The sequence below is a fragment of the Muntiacus reevesi genome, chromosome 6 (assembly GCF_963930625.1).
Source record: "Muntiacus reevesi chromosome 6, mMunRee1.1, whole genome shotgun sequence".
In the NCBI taxonomy this organism is placed as follows: Eukaryota; Metazoa; Chordata; class Mammalia; order Artiodactyla; family Cervidae; genus Muntiacus; species Muntiacus reevesi.
Window position 1 is genome coordinate 41,111,997 of NC_089254.1, and position 27,916 is coordinate 41,139,912.

Genomic DNA, 27,916 nt, shown 5'->3' on the forward strand with positions numbered 1-27,916 from the left:
CACTCTGCATAATTTACGAAGACTGTTTATTTTCCAACTTGCTAGTACATGGCTGTGTATTCTCAGTGGATTTATTAATCAAGGCACTATCCAATTAAAAACTTTCTCCAAGAAGTCATCTTGGCAAAGATAATTTTACTTCTATGTTTTTACTTAACCAAACTTTGCACAGTAAATTGTGAAAAGACCCTGCTAGTGAGAAAAAAGGAAGCATTGGTTGCTATTATTAATCATAGGAAAATAATTCAAATATGCCTTACTTAATCAATCAGAGGGTCAAAAACACATTACCAAGGGTAAATACTAAAGTTCTGTTCAACAAATCTATAACATCAATTCCCAGGTGTTAAAGTTTTTACAACCAAGTCTATAAATTTCAACATTATGCAATTAATAGATACTCAAAATTTTTAGTAAATGTTATTTCAACAATGAGAATGGAAATTATTAATAAATAATTTACATAAATTATTAAACTATTTAGAATAGCTTTTTTAAAAGCTATTCATTACTTAAACAGTTTTAAAAATTAAGGGTTCACTTCTTTAGTTTCTAAATCATCCAAACACAGTGAAAGACCAAATATAAACTTTACTTTGTCTTCATTTTACCATTTCCAGTGCTGCACACAGTTTATGTATCAAGCTTAAGAAAGAAAACCTCCCCTCAAAAAACAAACTTCATCTTCTCCATGAAAAGATATTCACCAACAACACAGATTATAATTCTCCTAGCCAAACATGCATTTATAAAAATTAACTTATTTAAATAACAAGTTGACCCAAACCAAGCTAGTCAGTATATGTACAAGACTTCCAACAGACTAAACAAGTACATTTAAGCTAAAATAACAGTTGTATGAATAAACATAACTGCTGTTCTAGTTACTGAACATTTGCTGTTTTGTCACAGATTACAGTCCTGGCAGGAAACAAGACACACATGATGGATTTAATCCCACCACTCACAACCACCTGAGAGCCCATAGCCAAGAAAATGTAAAGTGAAAGAAGAAATAGACCAGATTTGGATATAAAGTTGGGAGTTGAATAGCTATTAGTTAAGGAGTGCAGATTATGAAGCCTACTACAACTGGGTTTAAATTTTGGCTTCATCAGTCCTTCTTTATGTGACTTTGAGGAAACCAATAGACTTCTTTGAATCTTAAGTTTCCTCACTTATAAATTCTGGATAATGGTAGTAATGTCTATTTCATGAAATTGCTGTGATAATTAAATGCAAGTACAGTACTCAGGACAGTACTGTAGCACAAACTAAGTATTCAATAAATGCTGTGGAAACTGCTGTATCTTAGTAGCTGAAACCATTTCAAATTACTTGTTTAGGTTAAGAATTAAGTAAACATACCAACTGTTTCAGATATATCCATTCTTTGATTTGCCAAGACTTGTTTTTAATCAATCACATTCCCAAGAATAACTATCACTTTTCCTTTGATTCATGATTGGAGTTTTTGAAAGTCCAATTTTATTACTTACTTTGCATATAAGAGGGTTAACACCAACCGGGAAGAGTGAGAAAAGAGTCCACACCAAAGCACTTCATGCATATTGAGGAGAAAAAATTACTATTTATTAAAACATAAATGTATATACTTTCCTCTAAACTGTATTATTTAATTACTTTAGATGAGTTTTTTAATAAGAGTAAGTTTTTTTAGCTGTTTTTTTTAATCAAAAGTAAATTCCCTGAACAGGGTTTCATTGGTCTAATACTGAATAAAACCAAAAAAAGCACATGAATAGGATAATTCTATAGATGGTTTACTGCATCAGACTGTATATAACAATTATAATACCAAAATAATAAATTAAAATAAACAATACAAATTAAGTCACCAAGAGATAGCACTTCACATCCACCAGAATGTCTATAATTAAAAAGACATCAGGCAACTTCCCTGGTGGTCCAGAGGTTAAGACCCTGCACTTCCACCGCAGGGAGTACAGGACAGATCCCAGCTGGGAAACTAAGATGCTGCAGGCAGCATGGCCAAAAAAACAGAAAAGACAGGCAGTAACAGATGCTGGCAAGGATGGGGAGAAACTAAAATCCTCATACAATGCTTGTGGGAATGTAAAAGAAGAAGTCACTTTGAGAACAGTTTGACAGTTTTGACCTGGTAATTCCACTCCTAGTTATTATTCTAAGAAAAATGAAAACGTATGTCCATATGAAGATGTGTATGTGAATGTTTATACCTGCACCATTCATAATAGCCAAAAAGTGTAAACAATCCAGATGCCCACCAATGGTGAATAAACAAAACATGGCTCAGCTATACAATGGCATTCTACTCAGCAAGAAAAAGGAATGGAGTACTCACATACACTACAACAGGAGTAAAACTCATCAACAGCACGCTAAGAAAAGAAGTCAGACACAAAAGGTCACTCTTGTATCATTCTTTTTACATGAAATGTACAGATCAGTAGTTGTGTGCTGGTGGGGGTGGAAATGAGGAGTGACTACAAATGCTGTTGTTCAGGAGGAAGTCCTGCCTCACTCTTTGCAACTCCATGGACAGCAGCATGGCAGGCTTCCCTGTCTACAAATAAGCAATACATTTTGGGGGTTAATGATCAAAAAGTTTTGACATTAGATTGTGGTGAAGGCTGTACACTTAAAACAAGTGAGTTTTATTACATTTAAGCTACATGTCAATAAAAGCTGTTTTGTAAAAAGGAATAGCTATGTTTCTGCAAAATTTCTTTAAAATAACATAACAAGAATTTAAAGGAAAAATACATATAAATAGATATAGATATATACATAGGTAGATATGTCTATAATTAAAAAGACATCGGGCAACTTCCCTGGTGGTCCAGGGATTAAGACTCTGCACTTCCACTGCAGAGAATTTCAGGATTTCTCTGTAAATATGTATAAGAAACTTGTTTGCAATTATTAAATATGTAATTTTTGCTTGGATAATCAGATAATTGCTATGAAAGTAAATAATATTGAGTTTTTGGTTTTTTTCTTAAGCAGGGCTTTAACAGACAGAAGATCTGGACAAGCCAAGTTCTGCCATTTACTCAGTGAGTAGAGCACTCAGTGAGTACAGCAAAAAATGAAAAAAACCTCTGAACTTGTTTCTTCAGTGACATTTTTTAAATGGACAGTGCGGCATTTAATATATATCAGGCCTTTAAGTTTTATTTTAATGCCAGCTATGTCTAGCGTTATACAAAATATCATACACAACTGGAGAAAATCTGCTGTAATTGGATTTCATCAAAATGCCCTCTCTAGAATTTTTGGATCAACACTGAAATAAAAGAATGAGTTATTTACTCCATGATATAATATTTTAAACATAATAGAAAGCTTAGTTTCTGATTTCGACATCTATGGCACTATGGTATGAACTTGTAAATAGAGATGACAAGTTAAACATTCATATGAACAGCAATTTAAGCTATGAAGAAATTCAATGCTCATATTTAACTTAGACAATAAGCAATTCTTAAACTGAAGTATTTATAGGAAAATCTAGCTTTTGTAACTTTCAATTTTTGATATGTTGAACCTACCAAAAATATATCAGAACATTTCCATAAGCAGCACAGGTAAAAAAAATTTCAGTTAAATGTCAATTTCTCAAAGAACCAAAGCATCAGGAAATGGACTCACACACTGAGAAACAAAGCAAATCTGAGTAACTATATCTGAGCATTCTCCCATGTACTCTAAGAATTAATTTATTTTATTATTTTTGTCTCCAGTTGGTCTCTGTTGCTGTGCAGACTTTCTCTAGTTGCAGTGAGCTGGGGATACAGTTGGGAGGCAGAAGAATGCATGCGTTCTCTTGGCAGTGGCCTGCTTTCTCACGTAGCATGAGCTCTAGGGCTTGCAGGCTTCAGTAGTTGTGGCACATGGGCTCAGTACTTGTGATTCCCAGGCTGTACAGCACAGCATCAGTAGCTGTGGCCCATGGACTTAGCTGCCCTGTGGCATGTGAGATCCTCCCTGAGCATGAATAGAACCCGTGTCTTCTGCACTGGCAGGTGGATTCTTTACCACTGAGACACCAGGGAAGCCCCTGTGTAGTCATTCCTGCTTGAGGGCAACTAAGGATTCCCTCGTTCATAGAAACTTCTAATAAACAGCCAAGAAAATGAAAAAGGAACCTTGTGCTACACAGACGTTAACCTAGGATACCGTACATTTTCATCTGATATTTTTTAACATCTAACGCTATTAGAGTGCAGTTTGTTGACAACAGTATTTGCTTTACTCTGTCTCCAATTTGCTTTCAGGAAGAGTCCTTCTATACATAGACATGGAAGAAATTTCTAAAACAAACAAACAAACAAAAAGGAACCTAGTTCTATTTAAGACCAATTTAAGACATTGCCTTGTTTACAAAGAAAAATTAAATCAGAAATTTTCTACTCAGTGTAAAATTATTTGCTTTATTTATTTTTAAAGCAGGGGACACAGAATTAAAATCCTAGACTTAAACTTCAGCCTATCAGTTACTAACTCTATGACTTCACTCAAATTACTTCAACCTCCTGATGTTTTCTCATTTACTGCAGTAGACAGACATTTCTGAAGAAATTCCCTTTTTTTTTTTTTTTTAAAGAAATCTCTCCCCCAATCCTTCCATTCAGGAAATCATGTAATAATAACATCAGTATCAGGAGTTTTGTCTGAAAAACAGAAAACTTGAAAGTAAAAGTAGAAAAAGTATTGGTGTTGAGTCATGTTCAGTGAAAATAACCTTTATATCACCCAAGATGTCGTAAAAGGTGGTCTCTTTTTTTTTTTTTGAGGTGGTCTATCTTTAAAATTTGTTATTTACCAAGTGCCAGACACAATTTTCACAAACTAATTTAATGAATCCTCACAATTCTATGAAGTAGATACTACTGCTATCCCTATTTTATAGTTACAAAAACTTAAGTTGTACAAAATTTAAGTAGCAGAATATAGGAATTCAAATCCAGATGGACTAGCTCTACAACTGAGGTCTTACCCACCAGTAATTTCATTCACATCCTTACACAAACCATCTTATGTTCTTCTGCCTTGGCTCTGATCACTAAGAGGTATCTAAGAAGGGTGGTATTTAACCCTTAATCATTGTCAGATACTCTACTGACTCTCCATGGCTGCCTTGACAGCTGGGAAGCTGTCAGACCTTTTAAGAAAGCAAATTAGAATACACAAAACTCCTCCAGAAGTACAGTTTACTCAGTTCTAAAAATATGCAAAATATTTAATATTATTAGTAACTACAGGATAACCATAGGGATTAAATGTGCTAAATCATATTGAGCTAACAACAGTAATAGACATGTAACAGCTCAATAAATGTTAGCTATTATATCATTTTGATAAATTACCTAATGCTTCCCTTTCCTTAATAACACAGCATGAGGCAAGGAAGGAAGGTATATACGCCTTTTTTGCATTCTTTTAATGTTTATCACAGGATATACTCTGGTTTATTACTCGAAAACATAGCCCTGACTAAATGATGCATACATATTATGAATCAAGACTACAGCACCTTCCTTGTTTACATATTTCTAACAGTTAACTATAAATAGCATGAAAAGCTGTATCATATTTATAAAGCAATTAAAATGCCAAGAGTATTAAAATATCTTGGTTATTTAAGTACCGTTGTATTTCAGAAAATACCTAACATATTACTGCCACTAATTCAATCATGTGAAATTAAAAATGAGATGATGAAACAGATCTAAGTTATTCAAAATCAAACACATTAAAGTGTTTAGCTTCCTTCCACTTACCTATATAAGATACAATTAATATGGAGGAAAAGTTAAGATAAATTGCTCCTGGGTGCTTAGTCCAGATTCCTCAGAATTAGAATCTAAGGGACCTGGACCACTATTATTATTGGTTAAGAAAAGGTCTGCCTTAATTCAAGAATCCAGGTGGCTATAAAATTGCTACTAAGAGTGACTACAGGAATGCCTTTAGAAAACAGACTGTTTTATCTTCCCTATGTAGAATTAGGAAAAACTTGGCAGAGGAAGGAACAAACTGTTTATCTGGATAGTAAGACTATGCTAAATTACTAATCTTTGTCAGGTGCTTTGTACAGAATTTGTAATCTTAGGCTGTACATGGGCTTCCCTGACAGCTCAGTAGCTAAAGAATCGTCCTGCAGTAACACAGAGGACCCCGGTTCGGTTCCTGGGTTGGAAAGATCCGCTGGAGAAGGGACAGGCTACCCACTCCAGTATTCTTGGGCTTCCCTTCTGGCTCAGCTGGTAAAGAATCGGCCTGCAATGCAGGAGACCTGGGTTCGATCTCTAGATTGGGAAGATCCGCTGGAGAAGGGACAGGCTATACCCACCAGCATACCAGGCTGTACATACTGGTGCTATATATATTCTTACACTGATGAGACAACTGAGGCTGTCAGAAAGTTCTGCATCTAGTGTTTCAGGGAAGACATTCCAGTCCTGACTTACAACAACAAGCCTTTCCCACTGCACTGCACTCTTTTATATAACTTGGCCAGCATATTCCTCAGTATGTTCCACGATACTCATGGGCGGGGGGGGGCGGTGCAGGAAGGAATTAAACTGAAAAATTAAACATGTTTCTTCTATTTGTCTTATAGGCAGTAACACTACACATAAACTATGAAATCCTATAATAAAGTTGTTAACCTCTATTTAACTCAATATTTCTCAAACTTATTTGACCATAAAAATACCTCTATTCTAATAACACCTATTAACATCATACAGAAAATACTTGGGGAATGTTACTATAAGTTAAAGTATTATGTTTAATACTTAATGTAACAGATATTCAGCATACAGAGACTATTTCATTTTACTACTAAATAAATTAAATCAAATTACTCAAAATAAGTGTCTGCCTTGGTATATGGCACATCATTGGCACTCAATATAACAGAGAACTAAATAAACTAAAAGTTTAATGGAAGTATTGTCTGCTGAAAGCATTGTTATCAAAGCAGAAAAATTTACCAAGCACTAAACAAAAAGTAAAGCACTGAAATAAGTAATACAAAGATACAAAGATGACTCCTTTCTTTATGGATTATCAGGGGGAATTAATTATACTGCAAGTCAATCTGTGGTAAGTGCTAGAATAACAAATACCACTGTAACACAGAGGTAGAAAAATAACTGAATTTATACAAATACTACTAGTCACGCAGGCAGGAGGAGAAGAGAAGAGAGGATGAGATGGTTGGATGGCATCACTGACTCAATGGACATGAGTTTGAGTAAGCTCTAGTAGCTGGTGATGGACAGGGAAGCCTGGCATGCAACAGTCCACGGGGTCACAAAGAGTCAGACACGACTGAGCCATTGAACTGACTGACTGACTAGTCATGCCAAAGAGACTCAAAAGCCAACCTGAATAATCTCCTATTGGCAACACAACAATCTGAGCATCAGTAACTGCAACAGGATGAAACATTATCAAGTATCTTTAAAGCCAAGATAAAAACAAAGAATGGTGTTGAATTCTGGAAGGTAGTAGGTAACTATCACATTAGTTTGTAAAATTGTAAAAAAAAAAAAAAAAAAAAAAAAGAACAAGAAAATAAAAATCGCCATATTCTTGCCTTACAGATAGCATGCATAAATTTCCTTTATGAGCATTGGCAGCGAACACATAATCCAGTCTCCATGGATTATGAAAGATGTCCTTCAGGGGAAGATACTAGTTTTACCTATTAAGTAAGGATCAACTGAGTTAGTTTACAAGGGGCGGGGGGGACAACGAAGTGGGCAACTCAAGCAGTAAGGTGAAAAACAGTATGGGGAAATATCAAAGTTTTATTTGTCGGAAAGGTGGAATTAATTCAGTGAGAGCTGAAGGCTGGAAGAGGTTAGAAAGGTAACTGAAATTAATTTTTTTTTTAATCCTTATGGTTTGTGAAGAAATGTGAGTTTATATGATATGTGAGAAGTCTTTGAAGAGTGTTATTAAATATGTAAATCCAAATTTTCATTTAAGATAAATCACTCTGGTGACTGTAAGGAAGAAATATTTAAGTGGAACAAGAATTAAGAAACAATGAAGGCAGGAAGATTATAGCAAATCTGAGAAATATTTAGGAAATGCAAGTAGTAACAGAATGGTGACTGAAAGAACAAATTTACATGAGTTCCCATAGTGCTTCTAGGGTAATTTTCTTATAGCACTTATATAATCGCTTTTTGTTTGGATTTTGGTTCTCTCATGATGCAGAGTTGTTGTAAGGCAATCCTCAGTGCCTAATACATAATAGGTCCATCATAAATGCTATTTAAATGTAATTGGGTGCAAATTCTAACAGGACAATATTATTGGAGAGAGAGGGGGAAGTCTTGATTTTTCTTTTAAGGCTTTAATTCTGAAAGTCAAACTGTACTGATAAAACTTAAATGTATTGAGTTTTCCCTGTATGAATTCAATGTAATGAGGCTTCACTAACAATTTTTCTTAGTTTTCTACCAGTAAATAAAAATGAACCACGTAAAGTGTTGTGGCCACAAACCACTAATTAAAAATTACTTTTTAATTAAAAAATCTTCCTGTCTACCATTTTGATATTGGAAAAATAGTATCTCATTCTCTGATCCCCCAAACTCCATTAAAAAGAATTAAATTTTAATAAGGCTTTCCGGGTGGTGCTAGTGGTAAAGAACCTGCTTGCCAGTGCAGGAGATGTAAGAGACGTAAATTCAATCCCTGGGCTGGGAAGATCCCCCGAAGCAAGAAAAGGCAACCCACTCCAGTATTCTTGCCTGGAGAATTCCATGGATAGAGGAGCCTGGCAAGATACAGTCCACGGGGTCACATAGAATCGGACACTGAGGCTACCTTACTTTCTTTTATATACTGTCTTTTACCTGCTTACAGTTATGCACCAACCCACTTCTTCACTAGATAAACCAGATAAACAAACTAGATAAACTAGATAAATCAGAACTCTCTATCTGTAATTCTAATCCGATCATAGGGGGAGAAGGGAAAAGACACCAAATGCAAAAAGCAAACTAAAGCAACATTTCATTTTAAATGACCAAGTGTATCTTAAGAATGTTAATTTGGGGTAAAAATTCAAATAGGAAATTTTTAGGCAATACGCCCTCTCCAGCTTTTTATTCTTGTGAATCAATCCTTGATACTGAATTAACGGCCTTCTTTTGAATAAACTCCATGTGTCATTTGGCAAATGGCAATTTAGTTTGTAAGTTACCCTTCTAAATAGCATTTATAAATGTCATTCTTTGTGAACTATAAACACAGGAGGTTAACACCAGTGTTTTAGATACTTCAGGCCTTGTAAAAGCTGGTACATTTGCCTAATTTTAGGCTGTCAATGGCAACCTACCAACTTATTTCACCACTTTGTCTGTTACCATGGTTAAAGATAAACTGACTGCAAGATATTTGGAATATAACTGGCAAACTTATAGCCTTGACTAACATTTCCATTTTAAATCTATTCATCAGAAAATGAAAAAGATTAGAGACTAGTATTCCAGTATGTCATAAAGTATTAATATTTTTCTTCCCAACTCCCTACAGGTAGAAGCTTTAATCACTGAAAAACTTCAACTCTCTTCAAATAACATTGTTTCCTAGATCTCCTCATAATCTGTGTAAACAACTACTTTAATTTTTAGGCACTCTATCTCCAGTAACTGCTGTAGGCAAATGAATATTTCCTTTTAAAGGAATAAATATTTCACCTACCCCCCCTCAAAAAAAAGTCATAAGCAAGTAAGATAACTGCAGTATTTCAAAGAAGTTATGTATTTTGTAGATATTCCTAGTTCTGGCATACCAGAATATTTGCAAAACAAAACCAAAAACCTTCCATCGCCAAATACTCAACTTCTAAAGAGGACAAACATAAAATATTAAGCAATTGCGTGTTTATGTATTCATAGTATCTGAACACAGGGAAAGATACTTCAAAACTTTAATAATAATAATCTATTAATAGTGTTTTTGTGAACTTAGTACTTTAATACTAAGGAGGACTGAATATGGATCCCCTTGGAGTGTGTAAACATCACCATGCAGGAGCCCAGAAGGACTTTGCTAAGAAACAGTGCAAGGTGTTTTTTTTTTTCTTTTTTTTCCATTTGCTTCATCCATGGGAGCTGACTCTACTATTTCAATTAAGCACAGGTAAAACTTGCTCAAAAAGTGAAATTCAATAATTCATAGTATGGTTGACAGCTATCTAGACTAGGTAAAGACAAACACATAAATAAAAGCAAGACCTTGCTGAGTTCTCTTATCTCTCAGTGTCTCAGTTTCCTCATCAGTGAAATACAGATACTAAAAATGTTAATTTCTAAGGTACCTTTTTCCCTCTCTACATTTCTGATTCCTTCGAAACAAGGTTCTAACACAAAGCAACCTCAAAGGGTGACAGCCTCAGGTCAAAAAAAAAAAAAACCCAGAAAGAAGAGTTTCTGAGTCACTGAAAAAGTTGTTGGCAAAATCAGCTCACTGGAGTACTTGAATTTTTACCCAAGGAGAAACTTCTTTGAACCTTCCCTCATGTTTTGCTTCTAAGACGTCCTCCCCTTCAGTATCCACAGGGGATTGGTTCCAGTTCCTTACAAAAAGAACATAATATTTGCATTTAACTATGTACATCCTCTCATTTACTTTAAATCATCTCTAGATCACTTACAATAACTAACACAATGTAAAATGCTATGTAAGTAGCTGCTAGTGTTTGGTAAAATCATATTTTGCTTTTTGGAACTTTCTGAATTTTTTTTGTTCCTGAACATCTTTAACCTGAGTTTGGCTGAACTTGTGGATGCACAACCTGGGGATATGGAGAGCCCCGTGCAATGAATTTACCTACAATTTTACTAACTGATTAAACAAATGAGGATAAGGCCAAAGAAGTGAAAATTCATGAGAAAAGAGCACAGGTAAACTACAATGTATTATAGACCAAATCACAATGAACACAATTAAACCACAATTAACAACAACCACAATTCAGGAAAATATTAGAAAGTGATCATGTCTATACCATTTGCAGTAAAAGAATTTTTGGAAAAAGTCAATTTTTTAAAAACAAGTTTGGCTACTTGAAGAAATGTACAGAAAATGTATCAAATAGTATGGTTCATTCTTCACAGTTACTATGTAAAATTAGGCTGTATTAAACTTAAGAAATTATTCTACTCCATCCACTTTTTAAACATCATTTGTTTTGTTCCCTCCTAAAATACCTCTCCTTAATCATGAAAAAGGAATTTCAAATTATCTCAGATAAAGAATGACATTTTATGAGAAAAAGAAAAAAAAGAAACTATTTGTTCTAGAAATAAAAGCAAAGAGCAAAGGAGAGAGCAACTAAATGCAAATACAGAGCTATCAGAAATACAAAAGAAAATTGCCCCCTTCCTTTGAAGATGTCTTTCTAACAGATATAGAAATGTCCAATTTAAAACTATTAACCAAAACCTTTAAGTATCCAAATTTTTATTAATAATAACATTCCATTATTCTCAAGAGGGAACAGAAGAGCAAGTACAGAAAGAGTGAAGAAGCCAGTGTGAGGCTGAAGGCAGGGACTGGAACGATGCGTCCACAAGCCAGAGAACATCGAGGACTGCGTTTGCACGAAAGCTACATGAGCAGCACGGGACAGCTTCTCCCCTAGAGCCTCCGACAGAAGGAGCCAACCATACTGATGCTGATTTTGAAATGCTGGCCACCTGAACCATGGGAAAATACAACTCTGTGGATTTAAGCCATCCAGTTTGTGGTCAATTATGAAAGTCCTAGAAATCTTATACAACTTCTTATAGTATCTTGATATAGCCACCAAGTTAATCCATTTCATTATCACAGTCAATCAAACCATGAAAATATATAATATGGAAGCACTCTGAAAAACAGATGCTACTTAAATATGTGGCAGTGCTAAGCACCTTCATTATCATCAACATCATTCAATCATTAGTGTTAAATCAATATCTATGTATATTAATTTTTATTTTTTTTTAAAAAAGGTGACACCCTTTCAAACACTCTCACAAAAGAAATTACCTTAAAAAAGCCCTGAATATCCATGTAAAGTGCAGACAGTAAACTATGTTCCTATAGGGGTCAGACAGCTGATATAAATGAGAGGTGAGGTAGGTCCAAGTGCACATATAATCACCATGAGGACTGTAGCAAACTGAACAGCATATTCCCTGGGTTCAGATTTTTATCTGAAATATTCTGCTCTTTCAATGTTGACTTGATTTTTAAAAATTTATCCAACTAAGCCAAAAACATCTGCAAGTCCTGCATGGCCTTATGATTCTCCAGGTTTCTTCCTTCAATGTAAACAAAGCAATGAGCCCAGTGTTTGACACCCAGTAAATCCACAAGAAGCACTAGGTGTTATAATAATGGTTTATTATTACCACTGACCTTTGAGTACTTCCAGTAGAAGGGCAGAGGCAGGAGCCAGGCTGCAGCAACTCGAGGATCAATGGCTAAGGAGGCAATAAAGACAATGTACTGCAAGGAGATCAAACCAGTAAACCCTAAAGGAAAGCAATCCTGAATATTCACTGGAAGGACTGACGCTGAAGCTGAAACCCCAATATTTTGGCCACCTGATGCGAAGAACTGACTCACTGGAAAAGACCCTGATGCTGGGAAAGACTGAAGGCGGAAGGAGAAGGGGACAAGAGAGGATGAGATGGCTGGATGGCATCACTGACGATGGACATGAGTTTGAGCAAGCTCTGGGAGTTGGTGATGGACAAGGGAAGCCTGGCGTGCTGCAGTCCATGGGGTCGCAAAGAGTTGGACACGACTGAGCAACTGAACTGAACTGAAAGACAATGGCAACCGGAAGCCAAGGAACAGTAAGAGGGATGAGCAAGGACAGAAGCTGGAAGGGGAGTCGGGGAACACAAAACATTCTTTATTAAGGTTTATCTACAGATTAAATGAAGCTTTTTTTTAAAGTTTTTTTTTTTAAAGTTCACATTCAACAAATGAGTTTTATAAAAGTTTCTTCAGTGTGTTTTTCAAAGCAGCCTTAGTACAGGAGAAAAGAGTTGGCTGAAAGTCAGCAGACTTGAGTTTTGGTTTTATCATTAATTCATGACTACGATCAAGTTATTAGATCTACAGGCATCAGGTTTCTTATCGGTAAAGCAAAAAGTTTAACAGGAACTAGATGATCTCTAAAGTCAAACTATTTTGACTACTGCATAGTTTCTTTCTTCCTTGTAAATAGAATTCAAACTCAAATTATTTACCTTAGAAGCACCCAAACTGGAGAGACTATGAGAGTGGAAAATTTCAAGAACTTCATGACCAAAATAGGAGAGAAAAGTCCTAAGTGAAAAGGTAAATATTTCAGTAACTAAACTAACCAATCTATTTCTGCTAGGAAAAATCTTTGTTTTTGGCAAGAAAGTGACTTTGAAAAGGAAACGGTGGAAAAAATGAGCTGTGACTGAAGCAAAGAAAGTTGAGATTTATAAATTACACTTAATCATGTCTCTGTTGTATGAGTGTCAAATATCAACTAAATACCCACTGTTCTAACATTGGGTATCAGAAGACTGACATTTCAGGTTTCTTATTTACAAATAAGAATCTTTTTAGCCTCATGAGAATTTCTAGAATTGATGAAATAAAGTACTCTGAAATAAGTTAGGGGAACTTCCTCTGATCAGTGCATAAATATGAAGTAATAATAACAAAAGTAACTCTCATTCATTGAAGGTTTACCTGTGAAGAGCACTTTGCTAACACTTCACATATGTCATCAATTAATCCTCAAGTAAATATAAAGGACATGACAGAAGCAATTTAGCATGCAAATATAAAGGACAATGTTTATATATATATCATGAAAGTGAAATTCAGAGACGAAACTCGTCGAGAATCATACATGCTTTCAAGAACAAGGATTCAAAATCTTTTGCCAACCCCAAAACCTGTGTTCTGGTTACCATGAAGACATATTGCCTCATACACTGGTCAAAAGGGTCAGGCTGTGACTAAAAGGGAGCCTGAAGGTTTTGGAAAGCTAGTAACATTCTCTTTCTTGATCTGAGTCTTATTTTGTAAACAGCATACAAACAGTCCTGAACACAAGGAGTTGCTCAGTTTGTAAACATCTATATAAATATATAATATATATAATCAATTGTAATCTGTGTGGTTCTGAGTATGTATCATACCTCAATAAAATTTATATATTCTCTATACATTAGTTGGGACTCTTTCACAAGTAACAGCCCAATCTGAACTAGCTTCAACAAAAAGGGGAAACATCAGCTAAACAATTCAAGGGTCAGGGCTGAAGCTAACCTCAGGGTGGAGTGAACTGACCACTGCATAGCATAGTTTCTTTCTTCTTTGTAAATAAAATTCAAACTCAAACCATTTTTAAGAGTGATACTACAAATTTACTCAACAATTCATAAACCAGTAATAAAAAGCTTTTAAAAACTGTATTTAAAGTTGATTTACTGCTTCACAACCCTTTCAGGCACATAGAGGAAGCATAATCTCCTCAGATTAAAAGAAATTTAGGCTTACACAGATTAGGTAACACACTCAATATTACAAGCTAACCAAAGTCACAAAATCAAATACAAATGCTCTTTTAACCACATCATACTATGAGGCACAGTAGTTTAAAAATTACATTAACGATTTAATGATTTCTGTAAGAATATGATTCAAGGAAAAAAAAAAACTTCAAAGAGAAAATATGATAAATCCATTGGTCTGAGGCTCAGGACTTCTATTTTGGTAGATGTTAATCTTGTATCTACTGCTATAACCATTCAAAGGAAAAAAAAAAAAAGGGACTATACAGGAAACCACATATCATCAGAAAGCATTTCTTGGTAATTATTTAGCATGCCTTCAGCTGCAAGGAAATTAAACTTCAAGTAACTGGAAAAAATGAGGGGATATTATCTCATACAATAAGAAGTTTCAAAGTAAGATATTTCCAGAATTAGTTAATTCCGTGGCTCAAAAAATCCTGAAAAATTCAGGTTCTTTCCATCTTTCAACTTTGCCTGTTGTCAAGCTCCCCTCTGGGGAGCAAATTTGCTACAACAACTTCAGGCAGCAGAGCTTCACCCAAAGTGTCCAGAGATAGGAAGCAGACCCTCTATCTCATTTCATTCATTTATGTTAAATTATATATATATATATATATATATATAACCTAGAAAATGCCTGGTACATAATAAATGTTATATAGCTTTTGCTATTATTATTGTTGGGTCTCTTTTTAAGAGATGGAAGATTTTCCCCAGAAGTTTTCATATCTCATCAGTCAGAATATGTGCCTCTTTCTAAGCCAATCACTGGCAAGGGAAATAGACTTCCATGACTGGCTTAGACTGATCAGGATTCATGCCCTCTGAGACTAGATATATGCTCCCAGGCCACAATGCTCTATAATGAATTCCCTAACAAAGTAGAGGTTCTTCCAACAGGGAAAAAGGTTGGGAATAGTTCTGGTAGGAAACCCACTATATTCCAGTCCTCCACACATCCTCCTCAAGGAGTTAAAGGGAGTGTGGAGGTATCTCTGGGCATATTTCTACAGCAAGAAAAGTTTTTTGCATGTACGTGGCAGGATGAAACAAGTCAGCTCAAGGAAAGCAGATAAGACACCTCTGATGAAGCTTTGGGCTTAGAATTCAGTCAACCCTGAGATGCATTTCACCACTTTTCATAGTTTAGCTTGAAAGACAAAAAATGTCCCTTGTTTTGCTAGATAGGCTGAGTTGGATTTGTCCTACATGCAAATAACAGCACAGGTTTTTGGAAATGAAAGCTGAGACTTAATATTTCTCAACCATCTGTGTGACAAGTTATTGCTCTGAAATGCCTTACATATGTACTTACACACATACACGTATACACAACTGAATTTCACTAAAATGGTAGAGAATTTAATGTTCCCAACTATCAATAGTTGACAGTAGTTATCAATCAAGTTCATGATACTAAGGCTGGTTTCTCATTTAAACTACTAAATAAATTCCACTGTTGGCTCATATTTAAAAGCTATTAAACATAATTCATTCAAATTTTCTTGCTGGCTACTGATTCCATAAAAGCAGTGACCAAGATATATATAGTTCTTCCTCAGTTCTATAAAGTAAGTTCACTATTTTACTATTTCTATACAGTGTCACTAGTGCCTCCTTAAAATTTGGAGTTTTATCTGGGCCACTCTGCTCTTACATATTCATTTCCTGAAAACATAACCTCATTCTCTCATAATATGATCTATATATTTACAATAGAACTATACAGGTCATATTTTTTAAAAAGAAATACTTAGTGTGTCAATTATCTTTGAACTCCTATAACTTAAGCCCCTATTTAGGATGCCTTCTGAAAGATAAATAATCCCATCTACTCAGGAACAAGAAAGGAGATACGTGAAAGAAAAGTACTGTATTATTAAAAAAAAAAAAAAGTTCAAAAGCCCAATATTAATCAAAACCTATTCTGGTTTATTCAATTACCATTCTTGAGGGTTAAATTAGTCTTCCAAATTAAGATTGAAAATCACTTTGCTTCAACAGGAACTTTCAAATTCATGACTATAGATGGCTATGACAGTACAAAATGAAGTTTAGAATTAGATACTAGTGAACTTTTAAAACCTCAAAATAAACCATGCAATTTATTAAAAGTTTTTTTAACAAGATATTTACCTAGATCGTCAACACACATTTTAATACTTAAAACCAATTTATTTGTACTTATTTTTCTTCTGGAAATTTCCCATCTGATATTAGAATTCATGTTCACAGCAGTCCATAAATCAAGTATTGGTCTTTGGGGGTAGCTTGTTTGCATTACTCAAAACAAAATTATGAAAATGTCCTCATTTTCCAGTAAAAAAGATGACTCTAAAGTTACAAGCAAAGAAATATTCAAGAAAATGAAGTTGAAATTTCTTGGTTTTTATTTATAGTGATACCTCCTAGTATATAACATGGATAACTACTGAATGACAGACACAAAATCAAAGAATGCTAAAATATTAAAACATTTAAAATCACCTAACCCAGGACTTCTTCATTTGGGGCTTGGATCAGATGTAAAATTTTGTTTGTTCCTTACATACACTTTTCTGGAAATAAGAACCTGGAAACTGGAAATTTCATCACAATTTCAAAGGGATACATGACTGAAAAGAGGTTGTGAATTATTATCTAGTTAATTCAGAGAAATGATATTCAAAAAATCAAATTATCTGCCCACTGTCAAATAATCAGGAATATCAAGCTTCAGTACTCAAGCCTTCTTTTTCCACTGAAACATGAACACCTCTGAAAGGACTTCTTTTTACTAGGATATATTTAAGAGGAAAACAAATCTGTATGATCTAAGAGCAGTGAAAGGAACTCTCAGGCTGATGATAAAAGAAAATACCAAGATGGCAGGTGACAGGCATGACTTGAGAACAATCCAGCAAAGAATGCAGCAGGTGGACAGAGGGTTCTAGGAAGGTCATTCCCAAGAAGGTAAAAAAGAAACTGGTAGAACACCTGAATGTGACTGACTATAACAAAAGTTTTTCAGTTCTGTCAGAGACTTTCAAGATCTAGAAAAACCAAGCAAAAAATATAAACTGTTGTGCTTGCTTCGGCAGCACATATACTAAAAAAAATATAAACTGTTGTGCTTGCTTCGGCAGCACATATACTAAAAAAAATATAAACTGTTGCACTGAAAGGAAATATTATCGCAGTATATTACATTGTAGATGATTTCTTATTGATTTTTGACTGTATAATTAGACTTCCATTTTTTTATGATTTCTCCCCACTAACCCACCTCCATCCTCCCAATGACTAAAAATTTTGGTTAAATAAGTATTCAGGGCATAGGAATTTAAAACAACTACCTCTGGGACAGAACTTGTTGGATAAGGATGGGAAAGGGTACTTACAGGTACTTTCTTTTTTTTTAAATAAGCTTTGAAAGACTAAGTGATGTTTCAAAGCATTCCTATGTATTCTTCAAGAAAATTAAATTTAAAAGCAAAATAAAACAATCAAGCAGATCAAATCTGGTTAATGGTTCTGGTGATTCTGATGTGATTACGTTTGCTAGATATAATTTGTTATATCTGTTAGGGCTGCTCTGGAGAATTTTTTGGTTGCACATATCCAAAGCTTTTGGAGAAGGAAATGGCAACCCACTTTCCAGTGTTCTTGCCTGGAGAGTTCCATGAACAGGGGAGTCTAGTAGGCTGTGGTCCATGGGGTCGCAAGAGTCGGACACAACTGAGCGACTAACACACATCCAAAGCTGTTAGACCCTCAGATAAGAAGGGTGTCACTGTGCTTACTGAATGTGAATATATTTCAAACTCTGATCTTAAAAGAGGTCAGTTAAGCTAATACATTCTACAAATGATCTTTAGTGAAGTTTGAAATGTTTGCACAGAAAAAGTCAGATAAAATTTTTGATAAGCATTTCTCTCATAAGTAGAAATTAACAGAAAAGCTTTCAAAGATCTATCTGCAAAAACAACTAGTTTTCTTTAATTCATCTTTAAGTTTATTGGAAATTTAAAAGTAACTTTAACACTAATATAGAAACATACAAGACTGACTAGTGTGATCAACACCAATACTTCCAACTCACTACTTCATGAGAAAAATGTGATACTGGATTATCTATGGTATGCTCTACCCAGAAAGAAATAAAATATTCAAAGACAGACTGTATTCTTAGGTTTGTTTAATCTTTAAAGTGTGCTACTTACCACTTATTTACTACTAAATTTTAAAATTGACTGATTTTCCCATACAAAGGAAAAACTTTAAATACCTAATTATCCTTTGTTAATAGGGACCTAATGAATAAGGCATAAAAATGTTTCAAATGTGAAAACAAACATAATTCACTACATAAGTTAAAAATCTAAGATACCACATATAACAACAATACATTTTAAAGAGTATAAACAACATTCTTCAGGAGTAAACAGGAGTATCTTCAAAAAGAAAAAAGGCACTGGAACTTATACTTTATAAAGAAAACATTAAACTGGTAAGGCTTATTTTAAAACATATAGAATGACAGAGTTAGTTAAGTAGTTACAACAACTATTCCTAAAATGTCAAAATAAATATTTTAATATTTCAGTCTGGAAAATACAGTCTGCAAAGGTTTATTTTACTGAAACGATTCAGCTGTTAAATTGTAGCTTACAAGAGATTAAAACTATAGTTACCCTTGTAAAATAGTTATAAAATTGTAACAGCTCTGTTAACCTACCTCTTGTCAAAAGAAATTAATACAAGAAAAAATGTAATGCTTTCATAAAATGTGAAGTGTATTCATAACCCTGGAAACGTGGTTTATAACTGAAAATAATTTAGATACTCTGACAATGTGGAGTAAAAAGTAGAGAAAAATATTTTTAAGCATTACCTTTCTTATTTTAGGTAATATCTGACACAAATTCATCAAATTTTAAAATTATGCATTTTAAAATAAAAATATTTAAAAGGTAAAAGCTCTGATTGTCAACTTACCTTCTTTTGATACCACACAATAGCATCTGTGACTTTGGACGCCATTTATTCCACTGAAATCACACATTTGTCATGTTAGGCTGTGCAAGAGAGAGAAAAACAAAGGACTCCTTGACTTCCACCTTCTAAAGGAGACTGAACAACATGCATGCATAGCACTCTGGTTACTTGCAGAGTAAGGGGTGTGTGACTATGCTTATATTACACCTTCCTCATTACTATTTTAGCAACAGGTTCTCTTAGGTAAACAAGAAATCAGTTGCCATAATAAAAGAAGGATCTTTCTACATGAATAGAACATTTAAAATTTCTTATAAAATAGTTGATTTTTTAAATGTCGTTTAAATAAATTTCAGAATTTTCCAAGTTATACAAGAAATTTTTCATTTATAAATTCACACATGATAGGAATCAATCCATTCACTCAGTAACAGATCAGTTGTGTTTTAGCTTCCATCTAGGAACTAGCATCAATTACTGCTGCTAATGGGTAGCTTGACAGAGATGCCAAAATTTATAATCACATTTAATTTTCCCTGATATTTGGTTACAAAAAGTTGAAATGAAATCAAATAGCTGGAGAAACCTAATTAATCTATGTTAAATACTAAGCGAATATTAGAGTTAATTACACAGGAATAACTAATATTAAGGACTTTTCGGACATCAGTTTGCTAATATTTAAAAATTCATCACAATTTTATAAACATCTTCTGGATACTAAACTTAACGGTTCCTTACCCCTAGAGAAAATTAATTCCAGACTGATTCCAGTAACCTCTGAAATAGTTTTCTAGTTTTTAATACCACACTGGCACAGGAGGGTACCTCTGGCAGGTGTTAAGAATGAGTCAGCTGCTGCTGCTAAGTCACTTCAGTCGTGTCCGACTCTGATGAGCCTAGACAGGTTCAAATGCAGATACTGGCCCCAGAATTCATTTTACAAATTGGGATCATCCAAGGCCAAACAGGATCTCAAGGAAATTCTGAGTCGAGAGCACCCTCCTCAGCCAATCCTGGCACATGCAGATCTGCAATGGCCAAATTTCACCCAGAGGAAACAAAATACCAAAGGTTTTATACTCCATTTTTAGCAGCGTATAATGATTCAAATATAATGACAATAATTACCAACAAGTTCAAATAGTCAGATCAACTTCTAAAATTTAAGGCAGAATTTACTTATTGCCTGTAATTTTTTTTAACTTTTACTGAAATAGTTGATTTACGATGTTGTGACTGCCTATATTTCTGATAGTGTTAGAAACCAGATTACTTATTACCTTTCCTAAGATACTGACTGTATCTTTAATTGATCAAATTCAAGTAAACCATGTTGTGAAAACCTCAAAAATTCCCACATATCATGAGAAGAGGAGCACAGAGTCAAAAGACAAGGATTCAAATGGTTCCACTAGCTAATACGTACCATTGAAGAGGTCATTCACCTCTATGACCTAGTTTCTTATATTTATAAAATAGGAACAACTATACCTATCTATCCTCTATAAGATTCTTGTGACTAATAAATAATACAATAACATAAAATGATTTCTGATATCTAATACATATAGATGCTCAATTATATTATTTTATATTTTAAAGTTCCCCAATTCAGTAACTAGAGAGTATTAATAGTTCATTTTTTTTAAAACATGGCAATCAGTTTAAAGAAGGAAAACAAAGTTCAATCACTTTTTATTGACATTTAAAATAAAATTCTTGCCTGGGAAATCCCATGGACAAAGGAGCCTGGCAGGCTATAGTCCATGGAGTTCCAAAACAGTCAGACACAACTGAGCAACTAAACACCACCACCACCTAATTATCTTAAGAGTGCAATGTCAACTCTCAACTATATACACACCAATTATTGAGAGACTTCAAAGTTCACATCCTTTGTTCACAAAGTGAACTTCCTCAGTCAAATGTGACTCCTTCATTTCTCTTACCAAGGTTTTGGGAGGAAAATCTCCCCTTTGTTTTTTCCTGGAGGTCTCTGGGAATACTTCATTAATTGTAACCACATTTTGTCCTAGAGGTTTTCCCTTGATTCTGTCAGCAGACCATTCATTAAAACATTACACAGTCACTGCAACTGTCTGTTAAGATATGTGTATGTTTTCCAAATTGGTTTAACTCTCCTTTTCCCCGGCTTCTGTCCCCACCTTACCAAATGCAAATTACAAAAACTGCTACAAAAAGTATGACAATATCAATTTTTCACTTTACTGTCCTTTAATCTCAGCCAGCCTTTACTGATGAAAATTCCACATTATCTACCAAAGTAAAAATCCTTTTTCCTAATTTCCCACAGGTATAAATAACATATATTTCATATACAAAATGTGAAAGAATTTTTTTATTCAATATACTAAATATGAGATTTTAATACATTTGAAAAATATTTAAATTGTCACATATAAATAGTTTTTTTTTTTTTTTTTTAAGAAAAATGCTTCGATGCAAGTTAGGAAAACAGTACCTGGTTCAAATAAAATTATGTGAAAAGTATTTTTTAGTAAGCTTTGGTTTATACCACGCTATCCTTGGAAATAAATTTCAAAAATCAACTACAACATTACACTAGGTATATAAAATGTTCTAAATATTTTAATTAAATTCATATGAACCTATGGAAATAAAATTTCAATTTTGTTTAAAAAAAAAAAAAAGAAAGAAACACAACCATTCTTCATGTAAAGGTAAGTTTTGCTCCACAAAGTCATTTAACAGGTTTTCCACTGTGTCAACAACCTTTCAGTGACACTGAGTGGCTCATATCTATTTTTAAAACAGGTTTTACAGCATGCTAAGATGCATTCCTGAATCAGACATCTGACAAAGCATAAAGACACATGAGTATAAACAAGAAATAAGTCAACAAACAATTTCATTAATAATGAAGATTATTTATAAAGCTTTTCCAACTACTTTGATTCTGACTGTCCAGAAGAGATCTCTTTTATCATGATAGTTTGTGCTAAATAACTTTATATGCTAAATTATGACACTAAGTTTAATTTACAGAAAAAAGGAGAATATTATACTTATTGAGTACCTTAAACACAGGATTTTAAGAGGATTTTAATTTCTGATCAAATGACCTGATAGAAAGATGGTATTAAGATATAAAAATAATCCAATTATGAAAACAGAGCTAAGCATAGGCATAACATTCACGTATTGCCACAGGCAATTACCCTGAGTTAATTCTCTCCTTGAAGCTGCTTTAGTCACCATATCTTGTCATAGCATCTGAAATAACTCTTTACTATGTCAAAGTTATGACCAACCTAGACAGCTTATTAAAAAGCAGAGACATTACTTTGTCAACAAAGGTCCATCTAGTCAAAGCTATGGTTTTTCCAGTAGTCATGTATGGATGTGAGAGCTGGACTATAAAGAAAGCTGAGCACCGAAGAATTGATGCTTTTGAACTGTGGTGTTGGAGAAGACTCTTGAGAGTCCCCTGGACTGCAAGGAGGTCCATCCAGTCCATCCTAAAGGAAATCAGTCCTGGGTGTTCATTGGAAGGACTGATGTTGAAGCTGAAACTCCAATACTTGGGCCACCTGAAGTGAAGAACTGACTCATTTGAAAAGACCCTGATGTGGGAAAGATTAAGGGCAGGAGGAGAAGGGGACGACAGAGGATGAGATGGTTGGATGGTATCACCGACTCAATGGACATATGTTTGGGTAAACTCCGGGAGTTGGTGATGAACAGGGAGGCCTGGTGTGCTGCAGTCCATGGGATCACAAAGAGTCAGACATGACTGACGGTGCGACTCAACTGAACTGATGTCAAAGTCTACAAAAATGCATTAATAATGTAATCCTTTACTAACACACCACAAAATATTATCTAAATCAATGATACATATTTGGGTCCTCATTGTTATGCTATTCAACAACCTACCGTCACTGCCCACTGCACTTAGAACTGTATTTAGACCCTCTAAAATCTCACACTACCCTACTTACCCAACATTATTGCTCACCATCTTCTCACACATCTGTTTCAATCACACCATACTTCCTCCACTTTTCTACCTCTCTGCCAAAATTAACACTTCTCTTTCCAAACAACGAAGATTTCAAGAAGGTCTTCTAAATTCCTCTTTCTCTACAAGTTTCTCCCAAATTCCTCCATTTTAAATATTTCTCATCCTGTTCTGTATTCCTATCACACTTAATATGCTCTGTTTTGTATAGACTTTTGTATACTTGCCTATACATGCCCCTACCACTATCTGCAGTTTTTTTGTTTGTTTTAATATTTATTTATTAGTCTATGCCAGGTCTTAGCTGTGGCATGCAGGATCTTCAATAGTGTCATGTGGGATCTAGTTCCCTGACCAAGGATCAAACCCAGGCCCCTTGCTTTGGGAACATGGAGTCTTAGCCACTGGACCACCAGGGAAGTCCCTCGTAAGTTCTTTTAAAGCAAGTTTATTACTTCTGAACACTGCCATATCTTTTTATATATAATATAAAAAGTCTCAGCCACTGGACCACCAGGGAAGTACCCTGTAAGTTCTTTTAAAGCAAGTGTTTATTACCTCTGAACTCTCTCATACCCTTTTATATATAATAAACACAAATGTTTATAAACCAGATTAAACAGGTATCTGCCAACCAAAGTACCATCACAGATGAATGAATTTAAGGGCCTGTTGACTTTAAAAAAAAAAAAAAAAAGAAACAACAGAAGAGCCGTCAGTTAAGTTTTATTTGGGGAAAACGAGGCCAACAACCGAAAGACAGCCTTTCAGGTAGCTCTGAAGAGGTAGTGGGCAAGGTTGGTATGTATGTAATTTTAGTGAAGGGGGATATGAGCAGTTAGTCACACATTTTGGCAGAAGGCTGCTGCTGGTCACAAGAAAACTGTTGCTAGTCACGAGGAGCAGATGTCTCTGCTAATGATTTTTTCCAGATGTGAGAATATAAAAGAAATTGGGCTCACAAAATCTTCTCAAAGTATCTAACTATCTGAAGGCCTGTACTGCCAGTTTCTCCAAGAGCACAGAGTGCCTCATTCCAGATCCCCACCCTGAATTCCTCTCGGGGTGTGTTGAAGGTCAGTGGCTAACAACTTCATTCTTGTAGTGTCAGATGGAGAGGGACAATTTTTAGTAGACAGGCCAAAATTAAAAACTCTACCTGTCAAACTCCTGTACTACCTCAACACACATATAAACAGAGAAACACTTTCCCTAATAGTAAAAGGTACAAAACTATAGTGAAGTATAATTAATATAGCTGGTTTATTAATCAACAAATAAATCAACAAATAAATAATGATTTGCAAACCTATGAAGTACAATTCTCTAGTTAAATATAATTCAGCTGCATCCTCCAAGGCTAAAATAGGTAATTTTTAGATTTCAGAAACTACGAACAAGGCAGTTTTCTCTTTAAAAAAATAATAAACACTAATGTGCAAACCAAATTTTTTCATACCGATACTGAACTTAGGAAACAAGTGAAATTCTGGTAGAAGGAATGTGGTATGGACAGAAGGAAAACTTCTACTAGTTTCAGGCTGGCTATGTTCTAATCATGTGACCTACACATTGCTAGAGCTTCTTGAAAACTAACAAAATCATCTGGAACAGAACTTTATTTCATGGAAATGTTGTGAAGAATAAACATCACAAACTGTATTTTAAAAATTGTTTTCAATCTTAGGATAGAAAAAAACAATGCAAAAAGAAGTCTAAAAGGTACACACTTTCTATTATATCAGTTCATAAAAGGAGTATTTGAAATTTTTATTTTCCTTCAAGGAAACACCACATAGTTCATGTTTTGGGGTCTAGAGGATAACACCTAAACTAAGAAAAATTACAGTCTTTTCCAGCAAATCTGGAAGACCCAGCAGCAGCCACAGGTCGGGAAAAAGTCAATCTTCATCCCAGTTCCCAAGAAGGGCAGTACCAAAGAATGCTCAAAGCATCAGACAGCTGCACTCATCTCCCATGCTAGTAAGGTCATGCTTAAAATCTCACATGCTAGGCTTCAGCACTACAAGAACCAAGAATTTCCAAACGATCAAGTTGGGTTTAGAAAAGGCAGAGGAACCAGAGATCAAATCAAATTGTCTTCAAATCAAATTGTCAACATTTGCTGAATCATAGAGAAAGCAAGTAAATTTCAGAAAACCATCTACCTCCGTTTCATCAATTACACTAAAGCCTTTGACTGTGTTAATCATAACAAACTGTACAAAGCTCTTAAAGTGATGGGAATACCAGACGACCTTACCTGATTCTGGGAAACCTGTATGTGCGTCGAGGAGCAACAGTTAGAACCCTGTATGGAATAACTAACTGGTTCAGGATTGAGAAAGGAATATGACAGGGCTGTCTGCCTGTCACCCTATTTATTTAACTCACATGCTGAGTACATCTTGAGAAAGGTCAGGCTGGATGAGTTACAAGCTGGAATCAAGATAGGTGGGAGAAACAAGAACCACCTCAGTAAGTGGATGACACCATTCTAGGCAAAAAGCAAAGAGGAACTAAAGAACCTCTTTGTGAGGGTGAAGGAGGAGAGTGGAAAAGCTGGCTTAAAACTCAACATTCAACAAATTAAGATCATAGCATCCGGCCCCATTATTTCATGGCAAATAGAAACGGAAAAGGCAGAAGCAGTGACAGATTTCCTTTTCTTAGGCTTCAAAATCACTGGAGATGGTGACTGCAGCCATGAAATCAGAAGACAATTGCTTCTTGGCAGGAAAGCTATGACAAACCAGGACAGTGTGTTGAAAAGCAGAGACAACACTTTGCTGACAGAAGTCCACATAGTCAAGGCTATGGTCTTATCAGTGGCCACATATAGTTGTGAGACCTGGACCATAAAGAAGGAAGGCAGAGCGCCAAAGAACTGATGCCTTCGAACTGTGGTGCTGGAGAAGACTCCTGAGAGCTCCTTGGACAATAAGGAGATCACATCAGTCAACCTTAAAGGAAAACAACCCTGAACTCACTAGAAGGACTGAAGCTGAAGCTCCAGTATTTGGTCACGTGATGTGAACAGTCAACTCATTGGAAAAGTCCCTGACGCTGGGAAAGACTGAGGGCACGAGGAGAAGAGGACGTCCAAGGATGAGATGGCTGGATGGCATCACTGATGCAATGAATATGAACTTGGGGCAAACTTTGGGAGATGGTGAGTAACAGGGAAGCCTGGCATGCTGCAGTTCTTGGGGTCACAAAAAGTCGGGACAAAACTGGGTGACTGAACAACTTCTAAATCTGTATTTACAAAAACATGTTGCACTATTGTGAAATCTAAAAGAATCCCTAGAGTTATAATCTTTTTTTTTCTTTTTTTTCTGACTTTTTTTTTCATTTATTTTTATTAGTTGGAGGCTAATTACTTCATAACATTGCAGTGGGTTTTGTCATACATTGACATGAATCAGCCATGGGAGTTATAATCTTAATACCCAGAATACCCTCTGTAGAACTTTCTGATGTGTACAACCAACCCACCCTGCATGTCCTTTAAAGGAGCTTCTTAACTTTAGCACATACCTACGAAATCTCTACTGATAGCATTCCTTTGGGCTTTCTTTTTTTTTTTTTTTTTAAATACTTAGGAGGTCCTTTGAATACTCATTTGACAGTGTACTGGGTAAGTGATTGTCATTTTTAACTGTTGTGCCATTTGGAGAAGTCAACAATGAAATACAATCTAAATAGTTTAACTTCCTCATTTACTAACAAGAAACTTTTTTACATGAACTGTTCAGACTCCATTCAAATATGAATATGTTATTAGAGGTGTCTACTAAAATACTAACTAACTTAGTGTTCCAGGTACTCCATTATCAAAATGATAATGCATGAAATGATAATCCAATGTTTTAAGGATTTAATAGAACTTCAAAAAGTACTTAGAGATCAAAAATTACTCATTAAAAATACCATGAATAAAATCTGAAAAACACTACTTGAGAGATGTTTCAGCCAGTATCTGACTGACTAAGCACTAACACTGCACTGCAGCAGGAACTAAGAACAGAAGAGTAAACAGAAACCAAGGTCCCTGCCATGAAGCAAACTACAACACAAAGAGAGAAGATAAAGTACCAGCAGGACAAGATAAATTAACATCAAGATAATTTTGTGTTTAGGTGGTACTTTGAAGGAAATAAACAGGGAGATATAGTTGGGATGGAGTGCAGCATTTTTGGAAAAGAAGTCAAAGAAGTCCCCTCTGAGATGACATGTAAATTGAGATCTGAAGGATGAGGACAGACAGGCTAAGAATGGAGGGAGGACGTCCTGAGCAGAGGGAACAGTAGTAAGCACAAAGACCCTGAGGTAA

General features: G+C 34.9%; 1 protein-coding gene across 2 annotated transcripts in view; it reads right to left on the bottom strand.

Annotated features, from left to right (window-relative positions):
• PHTF2 (putative homeodomain transcription factor 2) overlaps positions 1-27,916 on the bottom strand; it is a 129,062-nt gene that overhangs the window by 70,651 nt on the left and 30,495 nt on the right. For both annotated transcript variants that reach the window (XM_065939942.1, XM_065939944.1), the window contains exon 2: positions 19,575-19,654. In XM_065939942.1, the coding sequence (XP_065796014.1) occupies positions 19,575-19,619 (45 nt within the window). In that variant the 5' untranslated portion in view covers positions 19,620-19,654. The remainder of the gene's footprint in view (positions 1-19,574; positions 19,655-27,916) is intronic.